At 43.0% G+C, this 14,277-nt stretch overlaps 1 protein-coding gene across 2 annotated transcripts in view; it reads left to right on the top strand.

Annotated features, from left to right (window-relative positions):
* PTPRG (protein tyrosine phosphatase receptor type G) overlaps positions 1–14,277 on the top strand; it is a 727,870-nt gene that overhangs the window by 590,601 nt on the left and 122,992 nt on the right. For both annotated transcript variants that reach the window (XM_077451904.1, XM_077451902.1), the window contains one exon: positions 12,063–12,154. In XM_077451904.1, coding sequence (XP_077308030.1) covers positions 12,063–12,154 — 92 coding nt within the window. The remainder of the gene's footprint in view (positions 1–12,062; positions 12,155–14,277) is intronic.

Genomic DNA, 14,277 nt, shown 5'->3' on the forward strand with positions numbered 1-14,277 from the left:
TTCCCTATCAGAGTGTCCCTTTACATCAGGTGTCTCCATCAGAGTGCAGGAGTCCCATCAGAGAGGTGTCCCCATCAGAGTGCCCCCCCATAGATCAGGTGCCCCCATTAGAGTGCCCTCCCATAGAACAGGTGCCCCCATCAGAGTGCCCTCCCATAGAACAGGTTGCCCCCATCAGAGTGCCCCCCCATAGATCAGGTGCCCCCCCATAGATCAGGTGCCCCCATCAGAGTGCCCCCCCATAGATCAGGTGCCCCCATCAGAGTGCCTACATCAGAGAGCAGGTATCCCCATCAGAGAGCAGGTGTCCCCATAGAATAGGTATCCCATCAGAGTGTCCATCCTTACATTTCAGTTGTGAACCATCACAGTGCACCTGTAGATTGGTAGAGCCCATCTAAGTAAGCAGTGTACCTAATGTATAAGTCCCTGTAGGCATCTAGGGGGCAGAAGTGGGAGTGGAAGAAGAAGCGTGCTGCAGGGGGTGGGAGCTGGGTGGTCAAGAGCTGTGCTCAGCCTGGGTCCTGACCATGGTCCACCAAGACAGATGTATAGCAAGATCTGTGCAATCAGGAGATTTAGCTATACCAGTCAACTGTGAGACAAAAAAAGCTCCTCTATGGTGACTACATACTTGAACGTCATAGGATTTATTTTACTCAGCTTGGATATGACCCAATTTAGCAAATGGGGCCGTGCCAAAACCACGAGCCAAACGTAGTTGCAGTGCAGTATTCCCATTAAAAAAAAAAAACCCATTCAGGTGTCAAAAAAAGCCAGTCATGAGATGGCACTATTGCCACCTAAATGCCTGTTAGCCTTTCTTGTACTATCTCTCTTGCAGGTTTTAAAGATTCTCCTAGACTTTTACAGGCTGCCCAGAGCAAAGCTGGCTGGTGCGCTTGTGCCTTCTGCCCACACTAAAACATCTGGATCTAATGTACAGGGGCTAAATGTGTGCATGAGGCCAAATATTGTAATTCTGGGTTAACAATGTTCCATGCATACACTTGGGTGTTAATAGATCCATATAGTTCTCCCTTACCCTTCACATTATTCTGCAGTACACAGATGAAAATCAGCCACATTAGAAGGAATGGGATGCATCTTTATGCTGTAAATGCATGCATTTTGCTGCATGAAAGCAGACAAGTGTGAATGAATGTATTAATATTAGATATTTATAGGAAACCTTGTTAATTTGTATATTTTTTATATCTGCCTGGATTTCAGCTTTAAATGTTTTTGGTTTACCTTAAGCCCTAATCCTCCTATCTATCCAAATTCTTCTATGTTCTCTGTTTAACCTGATAACCCCCACTTTTGACAAGCACTGCACCCTCCAGGACCCGACTATTGGGACAGTCTTATTATATTGGAGCTCTAATGATTTGTGCAAGTTGATTACCTCTAAGTTATAGCTGAAATGACCTAATTTGACCAATAGTCAACCATGTGTGAATGGCTTTTTTTCTCTTTTGCACATTGCTTGCTGCCCTGGATGTGTAGTTTACTTTGTGTGTGTGTATATGCATCTAACATCTTTTGCCCTCTGGGATTTCCAGAATTTGGGACAAAACACAGCAGGACCAAAGTAACATATTGTTAAATAATGCACAGCTATCTCTACTCAATACAGATGATAAACTGTCTAGCAGTCGAGGGTGATGGCAGCTATTGATTGGCACATTGTTAGGTCTCTGCCTGCTGAGTGGTAGGTGTTCTAATAAAACCACACCAGAATTTTTGTCTTCTACAGTTTTTTCTGTACTTTTTTCTGTACTGTTATGTACTGGACAGTTTTAAACGAATTGTCTGGGGAAAAATAATTATTTAAAAAAATAAAGTACATCTTTGCAATACATATACCTTTCTCCCTTCTAATTACAGAATAAAATAGCTGTTTTCCTGCCAGAAATTCTGTGTGCTTCTAACTTCCTATTTGAACTGACAACGCCATCCCTCTGCGGCACTAAAATTTTAAGTAGTATTGTCAGCCCTGCCTTCAGAACTATAGAACTCCACCTATCCTCTGTCCTCTCTGTCCTTCTCCAATTGCATACATTGATTTATTTCTTATTTGACTCTAAAGAGTCAGTGTGTAAGGAAAGGGATCTTGGGAGATATAGTTCAGGAGGTTTGCCAACACCAATAAGAGCTGAGCTTTCAGTACCTGCCCCTACAAGAATTTTACAAGCCTGGTGTTGATGTCATAGGGAGTAATGAAAAACGTTTCTCACAACAGGAACAAAGTAAAAGAGAAACCTAATCCTGGAACATGCTGTACGTGGGAGAGGGAGGTTTGGTGGTAGATTTGATTAATGGCTGGGACACTAGAGATGAGAGAAGGTTGAGCATACTGGGGGGGCAACCCAACATAGGCACCCAAACATGAGCACAGACCATCATAAAAATCAAAGTAGAAGGTAGGCATGGGACACCAGGTCTCTTAAAGCAAGCAAGGAGAGGAGAGCCTCTGGGTGTAGATTTTAGCACACAATTTATTTTGTAGATTAAAAAATGCGCAGGCAACTCACATTTTATGTGATCATCATGAGCATGTAAATATGAGAATCGTCCATCAGGGGGAGATCGGCATTTGTCGTCATAATTTCATCCTCTCTGCTGCGCTCTGGAGGCCGTTCGTTGTTTACACCACACGATGGAAAATCTGGCCACGGTGGAGATAGGACTCAAAATGAGGCTTGGAGCATAGGAAGCGTGGAAGTCAGCAGACACGGAGAGATGACATCTCTGAAATGCGATGTGTTTCGCGAGCGTACGGGCTACAATCACATGGTAGCCGCGCTCCTTCATCAAGAGGGGCACCAAGATATTTTCTCTTGGTGCCCCTAAAAATAAGAGGTTTTTCTGAGGATACTTATTACCAGTGAGTTGCGCCTTTACTTGCCTAAGGTCTGTTAAAGCAGTAAGGGTTTTCTGTCAGGTCTCAAAGAGGAATTCTGGCCAACCTCCCCCTTTTTTTTTTGCCCCACTTACCTGGTGGTGGTATTTGCACATTTCAGATACTTACCCATCCAGTGGATCCAGCATTGACCCGCTGAGATCATCTCATGCTGGCAACAGCTCAGTTCCATGACACCATGTTCTCTGATGTTATCAATAGTCCCACCGACTTTTCTGGGTTCAGCGTGCGGGCCTCTCGATAAGCCCGCCCCCTCCACCTGTTCTTGTATAAATGGCTATGCCTCCTGGGATATTTTACATACATATCCTGAAAAGGCACAGTGGGCAGTGTGTTTGTCATTGGCTTTAGGTGAGTGATGTGCATGGGAGGTGGGGCAGACTTTTAATTTTAACAAATGCCCTATTCCTGTAGAGGGATCGTCCTTGGGAGAGTGAAGGTCTGCTTTAAGCAGTGTAAAAGGATTGATTAACTGTTAGACATCTATTGCAGGAGTTATGGCTGAAGATCTGCTCTTTACGTGAATATGACCTGGGCTGGGGGTGCAGCAAGGAGGAAAGCGCCAAAACATATATATATATATATATATATATATATATATATATATATAATTTTTTTTTTTTTACTTTAACCAAGGGTTTTTCAACCATTTTATGTTGCAGGAACCCTTGCCAAAAAGTTTGAGATCTCTGAAACCCCTGAAATAATGTTCACATCCACAGCCCATGGAACATTGGTGTGATCAGTGAACTGTTGGTATAACAATTATTTTTATAAATTGCATTTAATAATGGAATCAGTAATAAAATGTACCTATTTAATGGGAAACGTGTGCTTTCTTTATCTATAGGGATGCTCAATTATGGGTCCAACTTGAGATAAATTGAGTACAGTGGGTTAAGAGGCACATTACATGGGAGCAGGGTGCATTAAATGGGAACAGCACATATGGCACATTACATGGGGCACCCAGCAGGGAGCATTATGGGGCACATTACAGTATAGATTTCCTTCATAAGAAGAGAATGGCAGGGAAGCAGCTGTGCTAAGTCCTCTTGTGGTGCAATGTTCCTAGTTGGCCTCTCCTCCGCTCCTGTCCATCAAAGGAAATAATGGAGAAATTCCTTGCTCTGCATGTGAGGGATATGATCTCCCGACCAGCTGCCTGCGACTGACAGGTAGATCGTGGCGGAATCCCTGGCGACCTCTTGCAGAAATCCTGCTCTAACATCATACAAATCTTAACCCTTGTAAACACGGTCGGACATTCTGACAACAAAAGCCATCGGAAAAAGTTGTCGGAAAATCCGATTGTTTGTAACGTGATGGCGTTATTTAGTTCCGACGGGACTACGTTCAGGCTAGTAGCCAATAGCTTTGGTCTAGGAATTTGATCTGAGCATGCGTGGCACTTTGTCCGATCGGAATTCTCTACAAATGATCGGACAAAGTCCGATCGGATCATGTTGTCGGAAAATTTTTATATCCAGCTCTCAAACTTTGTTGGTCAGATATTCTGACGGAAAAAGTCAGATGAAGCCCACACACGGCCGGATTACACGACAACGCGATCCGATCGGACATTTTCCGTCGGAATGTCTGACCGTGTGTACAAGGGCTAACATATTTTGGCGTTCAAAGGCTTTACCAGCATTTGGAGAAATAATACTAATTAACCCCCAGGTTCCATATGATTTTATCAGCAGTGCATCCTTTGTCCAACAGTGAAGTGCCCAATGAAGGGGGACTTTTTATGCTATAAGAGTCTTAAAAAAAAATTAAATATGGACTTTATTTATTCTGCTTTTGATGCTTTCCACCTTACACATCCAGTCCCTACTCAAGCAAAGACACCCCTGGGAGAGCAACCAAAGGATAATCATCCCCTCTAGATGGTTCAAGAGCTGACTGCGAACACCTACAGCTTTTAGTAGATACAAGTGTCCCAAAGCTTTCTTCTGTCTTGGTTCTAACCTTTACCTAGCTTACAAAAAACAAAAAATGTTTTGTTGGGTGTTCTACATTGAGTTTTTTTTCTTATATTATGTTTTTTTTTTCTTTGATGGTCATGATGATCCAGCATAGATATCTACTAGGGCATGAAGACATCGGCTGTTGAAAACCTGTATCGTGGGAAGTATTAATGGCAGACTAACAAGATTGTACATTTTTCCTGTGCATGTATCACAAAGTTGGCCATGTGAGCTTTCTCTGGTCTTTCATTTATTTTTACTTCCCAAAGTCCCTGTTTTTGAGTCCAGCAAGCTGGGTCTTGTAGCACTAGAGTCTGTGCAGGTTTTGCTTTATTTTGGCCTAGTTCCAGTTTACAGCTGTCACCGAACATGAAGTGGAAGTGTTACACCGCTGAACACATCTTTTATTGTACATTCCATCAGCGGTGACCTTCACAGAACACTGAAACACTTGCCATTTTGTGAATTATTGTTGCTATTTAGTGAAAATATTTGTTTAACTGACATTATCTCTGTGTGTACTTCTCAGAAAGGCTTTTTAATTTAGAATTTAGAATTTATTTATTTTTTAACACGAAAGACATTTTATTTCCTAAATTTACAGCCAATTTTTTTTTTGTGGAGACTGAATTAAGTCGAATAGCGAGGAGGCGGGCTATGACTGTAAATACCTTCAGGTAAATTTATTAAAGCTTCTACTAGAACGAGGAGGGGCAGACCTTTACTCCGTGTATGACCATACGCTCTGATTGAAAATGGTTTCTTTAAAGAGCTGTGAATTATAATCAGTCGGGGTACGTTGTGTTTTAGTAGGCCAGCAATTTAATTTTCATGATCTTTGGCAGGCAATCATGTCATGTTTTTGGACAAGGTTTGTGCCTAAGTGGTCACTCTACATCCCTGTCTTTATCTATGGGAGTAAACTATGGGTAATTCCCCGAAGCAGATAATGGAGCTTTGGCCATGATCGGTCTGGGCTGTTTACCAGAAGAAATATGTGGGCTAGTAGCTAGAGCAGCACCAAGCCTCTGTGTCCTATACCTGGACCAAGATGATGAAGAAAGCTTCCCTTACCCTTACAGTCTTTGTGGCATAAGGGCTGCAAAGTTGAGTGGATACTGGGTGCCAGTTGCATGTTTGTGAGCAATCTAAAGTTTTCAACAGGTTGGAAAAGGTAGTACTAGGTAGGAGACCAGTACAATGCCAGGAAAAGGCGGTAGTGATCTCAGGTAAGAGCCAAGTTCACGGTCAAGAAAACAAGTAAGCAGCAGTAGCAAAACTGGGATTTACACCCATGCATGTGCATGGGTTTATGCAAGCACGGTGAATGCCCATGTCCAAATATTCATTATTATGTGCAAATGTGCACTGTAGCTGTCTTTTCTCGGCATGGGTGTATGCCTGCAAATTACGTTGGAAGCCTCAATGGTCATAAGGGCTATAATTTGTAGTTAAAATTTTAGTTAACCCTAATTATTTTTATAAACTCCTCCATTCCCTCCCCTTAGTGCCGGTTCACACAGGGGCGACGCGACTTGCAGCGCAACTCGGACGTGACCTGCACACGATTTCAGCAGCGACTTGCAAAATGACTTCTGTATAGAAGTCGATGCAAGTCGCCCCAAAAATAGTACAGGAACCTTTTTCTAAGTCGGAGCGTTTATTAGAGCGGTTCCATAGTACAGAACGGAGTCGCTCCTGTGTGAACCGGCACTCAGTATTTTTTATTGTTGTTATATAAATGTTTTTAATTTGTTTTCATTTTTCTTATACTGAATTATAGACCTCAGTGGGGGTATCCTAGCCTTGGGTTCTGAAGAAACTTGCCCCAGCAGTGCTTTAAACCATTTCTTCTTCTCTGGTTTGGTGATTTCTAGAGTTGGAAAGTAGGTCTATGTCTAAAGCAGACCACGTGCTTCTTACAGTAGAACATTTTTGAAGTAGTTTATATTTTAATTAAATAATCACATGATAAAATGATTGTAGCTTTACAAAATGGCTTCATTATTTAGGTGTTCTTAGGGCAGCATGATGTACTAATAAAGCCCTGTACTTTAGGAGCAGGATGGGAACCTTAGAGTTGGGTCACACTTCTCAGTAATAGTACTAAGACTGTGGCACACTCCCCCTCTCCCATGTGACCACATTGGTGCCTCATGATTGGCCCAGCCTTGGGACAAGTTCGTAGCCCCATATAAATTCTAACAAGTTGGTTTGGAAAGAGGGAAAGGAGTATGTGCTGCTTAAAGTAATACTAAAGGTAAAACTTTTTATTTTATTTTATTTTGAAGAGTGGTTATAACCCCTTTCCCTGGTTACCTGAATCCATTGGGGAGATTTCCCTTTACTTCATGTCATGTAGCCACCACAGGAAGTAAGAGGAAATCCCTCCAAAGCTAAGGAAATCCCTGTTAGTCACCAGAACTAGTGCTACCACTGGAAGATTTCCCCTCTATTTCTCATCTGATGACCACTCAAAATTTGATAATGGTCACCAGGAGAAATAAAGAGGGTGAATCTCCCCACGGGGGACACAATTAGCAATAGAAACCCAACTGTTCTAAACATTCTCCACTCCAGCTAAAACTAAAAAAAGACAACATTTCACCTTTAGTTATACCACTTGCATACCACCGTATGTGTATATACATCCTGTCAGCAAGCTCATGGCAGCCATGAGTATTGTCCCTTTTTTTATTTTTTTACAGCTGGTGGTCGACTGTTCAGTAAAAATGATCAGGTGGCTGTAGAGCTGCCCAGATCACTTTTAGCCCTTGTACACACGGTCGGAAATTCCTTTTTTTTTCGACGGATTTTGTCCGAAACTGGTTGCATACACATGGTCGGACAAAGTTGTCGAAAAATCAGATTGTTCGGAACGTGATGACGTTCGTTCGTTATGACGGGACTACGTTCAGGCTAGTAGCCAATAGCTTTGGTCTCGTAATTTTATCTGAGCATTAATGCACTTTGTCCGATCAGAGTTCTCTACAAACAATCAGACAAAGCGATTGGATCATGTTGTCGGAAAATGTTATATCCAGCTCTCAAACTTTGTTGGTCGGACATTCCCGACATAAAAAGTCCGATGGAGCCCACACATGGTCGGATTATCCGACAACACAGTCAGATCGGACATTTTCCGTCGGAATTTTCGACCGCGTGTACAAGGGCTTAGAAGGACTGCAACCCTGCCACCACAAATCTGTGCTTAATTGGCTGCATTAGAGGGTGATGTGTCCATGAAGAGTATCTGTCACCTGCCCCCCTTGTGTTAGCAATAAAGTTAAATTTAAAAAAAGTAAAAAAAAATTTGATAAATTAATCTAATTTTAAAGTGTTAAAAGAAATGAATCTAATTCAAAGTGCAGTTTCAGTCGTTTTTCTGTTTATTAAAAGCCAGCAGCTACAAAAAGTGTAGCTTCTGACTTTTAAAAAGCACACACTCACCAGTCCAGTGATGGAGCCGCCTGAAGCCTCTCTTCTCTCCCTCTCCTCTCCGCGGCACTTTCATTGCAAGTGTGGGCACTCATCTGTGACAGCTTGCGGGTTGACAGCCGGGTGCGCACTGCGCATGCGAGACGCCTAGTGCATCCTAAATGGCCGAGCAATCTTCCGGAACCTGTGACGTGTCCCAGAAGATTGCAGGGAGGGAGGGGGGAGGAGGAGGACTCACCTAGGCGGTGCGAGCAGAAGTGGGAGCTGGGTACCTGTCAACACTAGGTCCGGCACACATATGTAAACAGTGATTGTGTACCACTCGTGTGGTTTAGTCATAAACATCAGAATGAGAGTAATAATTCTAGGGCCATCACTATTAACGCTACACCGATAACCTGTAAAAGCTTTCAAAGCCTCACCTGTGAAAAATACTTTCTTGCCATTTCACAGGAGTGTGTAGTTTTGAGTCTTGACATGTTGTTTGGTATCTATTCATTCATCATCTTTTATATTTTACAAAAAAATTGGTATTTTGTGTTTTTGCGCAGTAAATTTATTTTGGTATATTTTTTCCTGAAAATTTGCATTTGCGCAAATATGTGACAAAAAAATCGCAACAGACACCATTTTATTCTACAGGGCCACTGCTTACAGGAAATAATCCATGATTGGGGGTTCGAGGTAATTGTCTATCATAAAATGCTGATTTTAGCATGCGTGAAAAATAGGAAATTGCCCTGTACAGCAAGTGGTTAGCAAGGATGGGAGGGTCTGTCATTTTCAGTGTGCCTTAATCAGTTTTAATATGCTTGCTGCACCATGTTTCCATTATATTATTATGTAGAAATGTGTACGTTCTCCCTCTGGTGGCTGTTTATTTCACTGTAATCCTCTCCATCCTCCTTGCTTTTTTTCTTTTGACGGGTACACAAAAAACAAAACACCAGTAAGTTAAACAAAAATGTGCATGTGAACTCACACAAAAAAGTGCCCTAGGGTGTGTGTCTGGTCCACCTCCCGAAGAAGTAGGACCCCTCCTTGGCCTTACCCCCGGGGTGCAAGGCTCCTGAAGGCGGTAAGGCTCAGTCAGGTCCACCTAGCCAAAATGTCTGGTGGTCCTCTCTCCTCATGAATGAGCAGAGCTGCCCACCGAGTACTAGGCAAGGGGCTGTCCTGAAGAAAAACCCTCCCCAAGGCATGGAGAAGGAAACCTGATGGCCATGCATCCTTCCCCTAGACTTCAGGGTAGGCTCGGGGACCCACGCCCTTCAAAGGGAACATAAGATAAGTACAGGTGACACGTGGAGAAAAAAATATATATGCAAATAATTATATGCCAGTGCATTGTAATTGCTAGGACGTGTAGCCCCTTCATCCTCCCTGCTTAACATCAGCTGAGGTATGGTCCCAGCACACAGAGTGTAGTTTGTGTTCTGTCAGGACAGTCAGCCAGACCTGACTAGTAGATTTTCACACACAGAGAGAGAGAGAGAGAGGAACAGATAAGGCATTGCTAATCAGGAAGCAAAGTCTGCATACGTAATGAGCAAGCATGGCTGCCTCCTATGTACACATATAGTTACAAATGCTACATGAAGAAAACAAGATATGTATTGGTATGATACACTAGTCAGATTATAAGGTTCATCCCAACCATGGCACTACCTGCCTGGAGTTTGCATGTTCTTCCTGTGCGGGTTTCCTCTGGGTACTCCGGTTTCCTTCTACACTCCAAAGACATGCTGATAGGTTAATTGGCTTCTGTCCAAAAAAATTAAATAAAAATTGGCCCTAGTATATGAATGGGGATCTTGGATTGTGGGCTTCTTGAGGGTAGGGACCGCTGTGAGTGTGCAATGTACAGGGATAGGGACAATTGTAGAAACTCACTCAGGTTGAACTGGATGGACTGGCGTCTTTATTCAACCTTACTAACTATGTAACTATGTATCACTTCCACATCCTGCGTGCACTGAACATATTGTAGTGTGACCACAATGTTGCCTTCTAAATTTCAAACTATGCAACTAGATGCACCAATATCAACATTTTTTTACACACTGTATGCATGACTATCTATGCATGAAATCACATGGGTAATGAAACCCCTAGACAGGTGCTGGGAAGAGTAGTTCATTAAAGGCCAAGCAGTAGAGCGAGGGGAGGATCAGCTCCCTGGAAAAGGTCCATTGTTATGGACTCCAGGCAGACAAGAGAAGACCCCCCTCCCATCCCAGCCACAATAGCTCACACAGTACTGGCTCATTAAATATGCAGCTCCGGCCCCTGGCTTCTCAGCAGTGAACACACTGACGCGGCTGCTTCTGCTGCCAAGGCTCATTCAACTTCAACATGCAAAAGCTGCTTGGAGCTCTCAATGCCTTGCTGCTTAGTGCCTTGTCTATGATGAACAGTCTGTGCTCTCTGCTTTGCTTTAAGTACAGGTAAATTCTAGCCGTGTCTTCGTAGTTGTCTCCTTGTCAGTCCCTCGAAGGTGTCCTTGTATTTATGGTGTGGGCCCTTTTTCTTTTTTTTTTCCTTTTTTTTTTCCCAGGCTCTTGCAAAAGGCCTTCTCCATAGTACTGGTGATGTTGTGATGGTGTAGCTTCTCTATGTTTTAACAGCTGTGCCGGGGGTAAACATATGCCCAACCTTCCCTGCTGTGAATCAGAACATGCTTTAAATAATGCAAAATCAACACACTCCCTGCTTGGGAACAGTTGTGTCCCCGTTACCCCCGTTGTATGATAAAGTCAACAAATTAAAGTGAATTTGTCACAAATGAAAGTAAGATTGCGTTGTTGTAGAGCAAATTGAAACCAATCGCTTTTACTTTTTGCGTCCAGCTTCCATTGTAGAGTCATCAGTGGTGGAAAGTTTGAGGATTTGCACTTTCTTTCTGAATCTTCGGCACTGTGACAGGAAGGTGGGTGGAGTCAGGAGCTCTCGGCGCTGTCAGACGCAAAATGGCTGGGCCATGAATTTAGAATTAGATTGTAACTTTAATCCAGTCCTGGTGGCCAAAACATGTCCTGTTGGTGAACTGCTTCATACCCATGTGATGTTCTCTTTAGATTTTCTAAAGTGACAGAAAGAAAGGGAAGGGGCATTGCCCTAGGCACCCAATCAGAAATTTTGGGACATGGTTTGATTTTTTTTTTTTTTTTGGAAGGGGGGTTATTTTTTTTTTTTTTTTTTTTTTTTTTTTTTTTTTTATTGTACCTGTGTTAGAGAATAGACAACTGGAAGTGTATTGGCTTCTATTGATATTTGCTTTTAAAAGGTGCATTTTGTAAAGTGTATAGAAGGGGAAAGTAGACACGTTGGCCTAAGCACCCAATCCAAATATATTTTCCTTTTCATAGCTGCAAAGTAAAGTGACAGCTGAAATGTGATTGGAGGTCGGTCAAAATATAGAAAATTGCTGTAAGAGCTATCTGCAAGACTGAATCTTATAGCACAAGATGATTGAAGAGTTTCATTGTGAACTGTCTTTTTTGCCTTCATCAGAGTTGCATTTGAAAGTTCCTGGCGACCCTTAGACAAAAATTTTGATCATCAAAAAATTTGCAAAAGAGGCTTACTTTAGAGATAAGAACATCGAAGCTTGCAACTTTGATGGGTGATCTGATGGAGTGCATTTTAAATTTAGAAAAGTAGAAAAGTTCCGTACAATTGACTTAGAGATTGGGTGGTTAATGTTGTGCTTTTCTCTTGTACAGGAAGTGTTTCCAGACGGCTCATTTTTATGTGGATGATAGCAGCTCGCCGAGAGTCGTCCCCAATGACAACATACCCATCATCCCTATCCCAGGTAAAGTACTAATGCTGATCTCCATTATCTCAGTAGGTAGCCATTTTATACAAATATGGCTGACGCAGCTTGTCAGTTTACTTAGAACTTATTGAAAAATTATTTTTTGCTGTCTATATCAAATTTGGGAGCTTCCGCTTCACTTTGCGTTAAAGGGGCACAGCAGGAAGTAATAAGAAATCTTAGTGATGTGAAATCCCCCCACACAATTCTCACCAGAGCAGCTGTCCCCATTGATAGAGTGTCTCCTCACAGAATTTCCGCCAACACATGTTCGATTGAGCATACACACTGTCAGACTTTCCGACAACAAGCTCACATCGAACATTTCCAGTCGGAAAATCTGACTGTTTGTACGTGGTATATGGCTCCTTTTACTCTGAGGCAGTTTTCAGGCATTTTAGCGCCTGAAAACTGCCTCCCATGCTGCCCGAATGTGAATGTGTTGGAGTGCTTTCACACTGGGGCGGTTCGCTTGCGGGATGTTAGAAAAAGTCCTGCAAGCAGCATCTTTGAGGCGGTTTGGAAGCGCTGTATACAGCGCTCCCAAACCACCCTGCCCATTGAAATGAATGGACAGTGCTTATGAAGCACCTGGGAAGCTCTGCAACACAGGTGCTTTTAACCCCTTCTTCAGCCGAAAAGCGCTGTTTGAACAACGCTAAAGCACCGCTAAAATGAGTGCCGCTTTAGTGCCAACACTTAGGCGGCCCCCCGTGTGAAAGTAGCCTGACTGATAACTATCAGCACAAGCAGAGAGAGCACAGGAAGTTAGCAGCTCACAAAATTTCTGGCAGAAACGTTGCACGTGTTGTACGACACCGCGTTCTTGATGGTCGGAATTTGGTGTGACTGTGTGTATGCAAGACAGCTTGAGTGAAATCCTGTTGGGAAAACCATCAGAGATTTTTCAGACCAAAATTCCGATCGTGTATATGCGGCATTAGATGTACGGGACCCTTCTGCAGTGTGCTCCACGACTGCCCTGGAGGTGTGTGAACCGACTCCATTGAGAAACCTGTATCTAATTTGCATAAGTGTGAACCCAGCCTGAAGAGCCATTTTAGTTTTGGATTGGCTGTGGTGTCTGTTTCCTTTGGGGAGATGTCTAGGTTTAGATGCATCTAAAGGGTTTGTAAATCCTCTTTGTTGTTTAAAAAAAAAAAAAAGTCATACTTACCTCTTCTGGGGTCCACCATCGGCTCCTCGCATCGGTAAACCCCCTAGGAGAAGCGATGTCTCGGGGGGGGGGTTTACCGAGGGGCGTGCTCCCGAGTCCAGCATTTGCGTGTATAGACACAGAAAGCCGGACTCGGTCCCGCCCCCCAGCGACCGCGTCATTGGATTTGATTGACAGCAGTGGGAGCCAATGGCTGCGCTGGTACCAAGAGCCTAGAACCCCAGGCAGAGAGGTAGAGCGCGTCTCCGCTGAGGAAATTAAGGGCTCAGGTGATTGAAACGAATAGGGCCGTCACTGTCAGAAGTTTTCTCACCTTAATGCATCCTATGCACAAGGGTTTACATCCCCTTTAATTGTAAAACTTTGAAGAGCGCTTTTAGTTTTGGGTTGGCTGTGTTGTCTGTCTCCTTTGTGGAGATGTCTGTCACCAGGACAGGAAGTATGGTTACAATTATCCAATGGCTCTACAGCAATACAAGCTTGACAGCGTATCTAATTGGTGTATTAAAAACATGAAACCCCAAAGCTTATCTGGAATTTATGATAATGGTGCAACAAGCCAGCAACAAATCCATCCGTATTCAGTCCCTTTATTAGGAACGTGGCGCACAATACAGTCAGGGTCTGATACGTTTCAGATCATGCCTAAATGTGAGACATTCCTTAAAAGTTTACATAGGAATAGACGTGTTGCCGGTTTGCTGCTTGGTTGAACTTATCTAAAAGTTTAAAACAAAGTTTATTCATGGCTGTGCTTCTAATGGATTCCTCCTTCTCAGTAGAGATTCCTCTTGACTTCCTGTCCTTGTGACACAACAGGAAGTATGGAAAACTCTGCTGATGGGAGCACACTTGACCACGATGTTCCACACTCGTTTTAAAGCAAGACGATTTAGCTAATAGTGTTCTAATGTGTGGATGATATGTTCCACCACAACTGATT

Source organism: Lithobates pipiens, unplaced genomic scaffold, assembly GCF_037356315.1.
Source record: "Lithobates pipiens isolate NorthernLeopardFrog02 unplaced genomic scaffold, aLitPip1_a1.2 Scaffold_23, whole genome shotgun sequence".
NCBI lineage: Eukaryota > Metazoa > Chordata > Amphibia > Anura > Ranidae > Lithobates > Lithobates pipiens.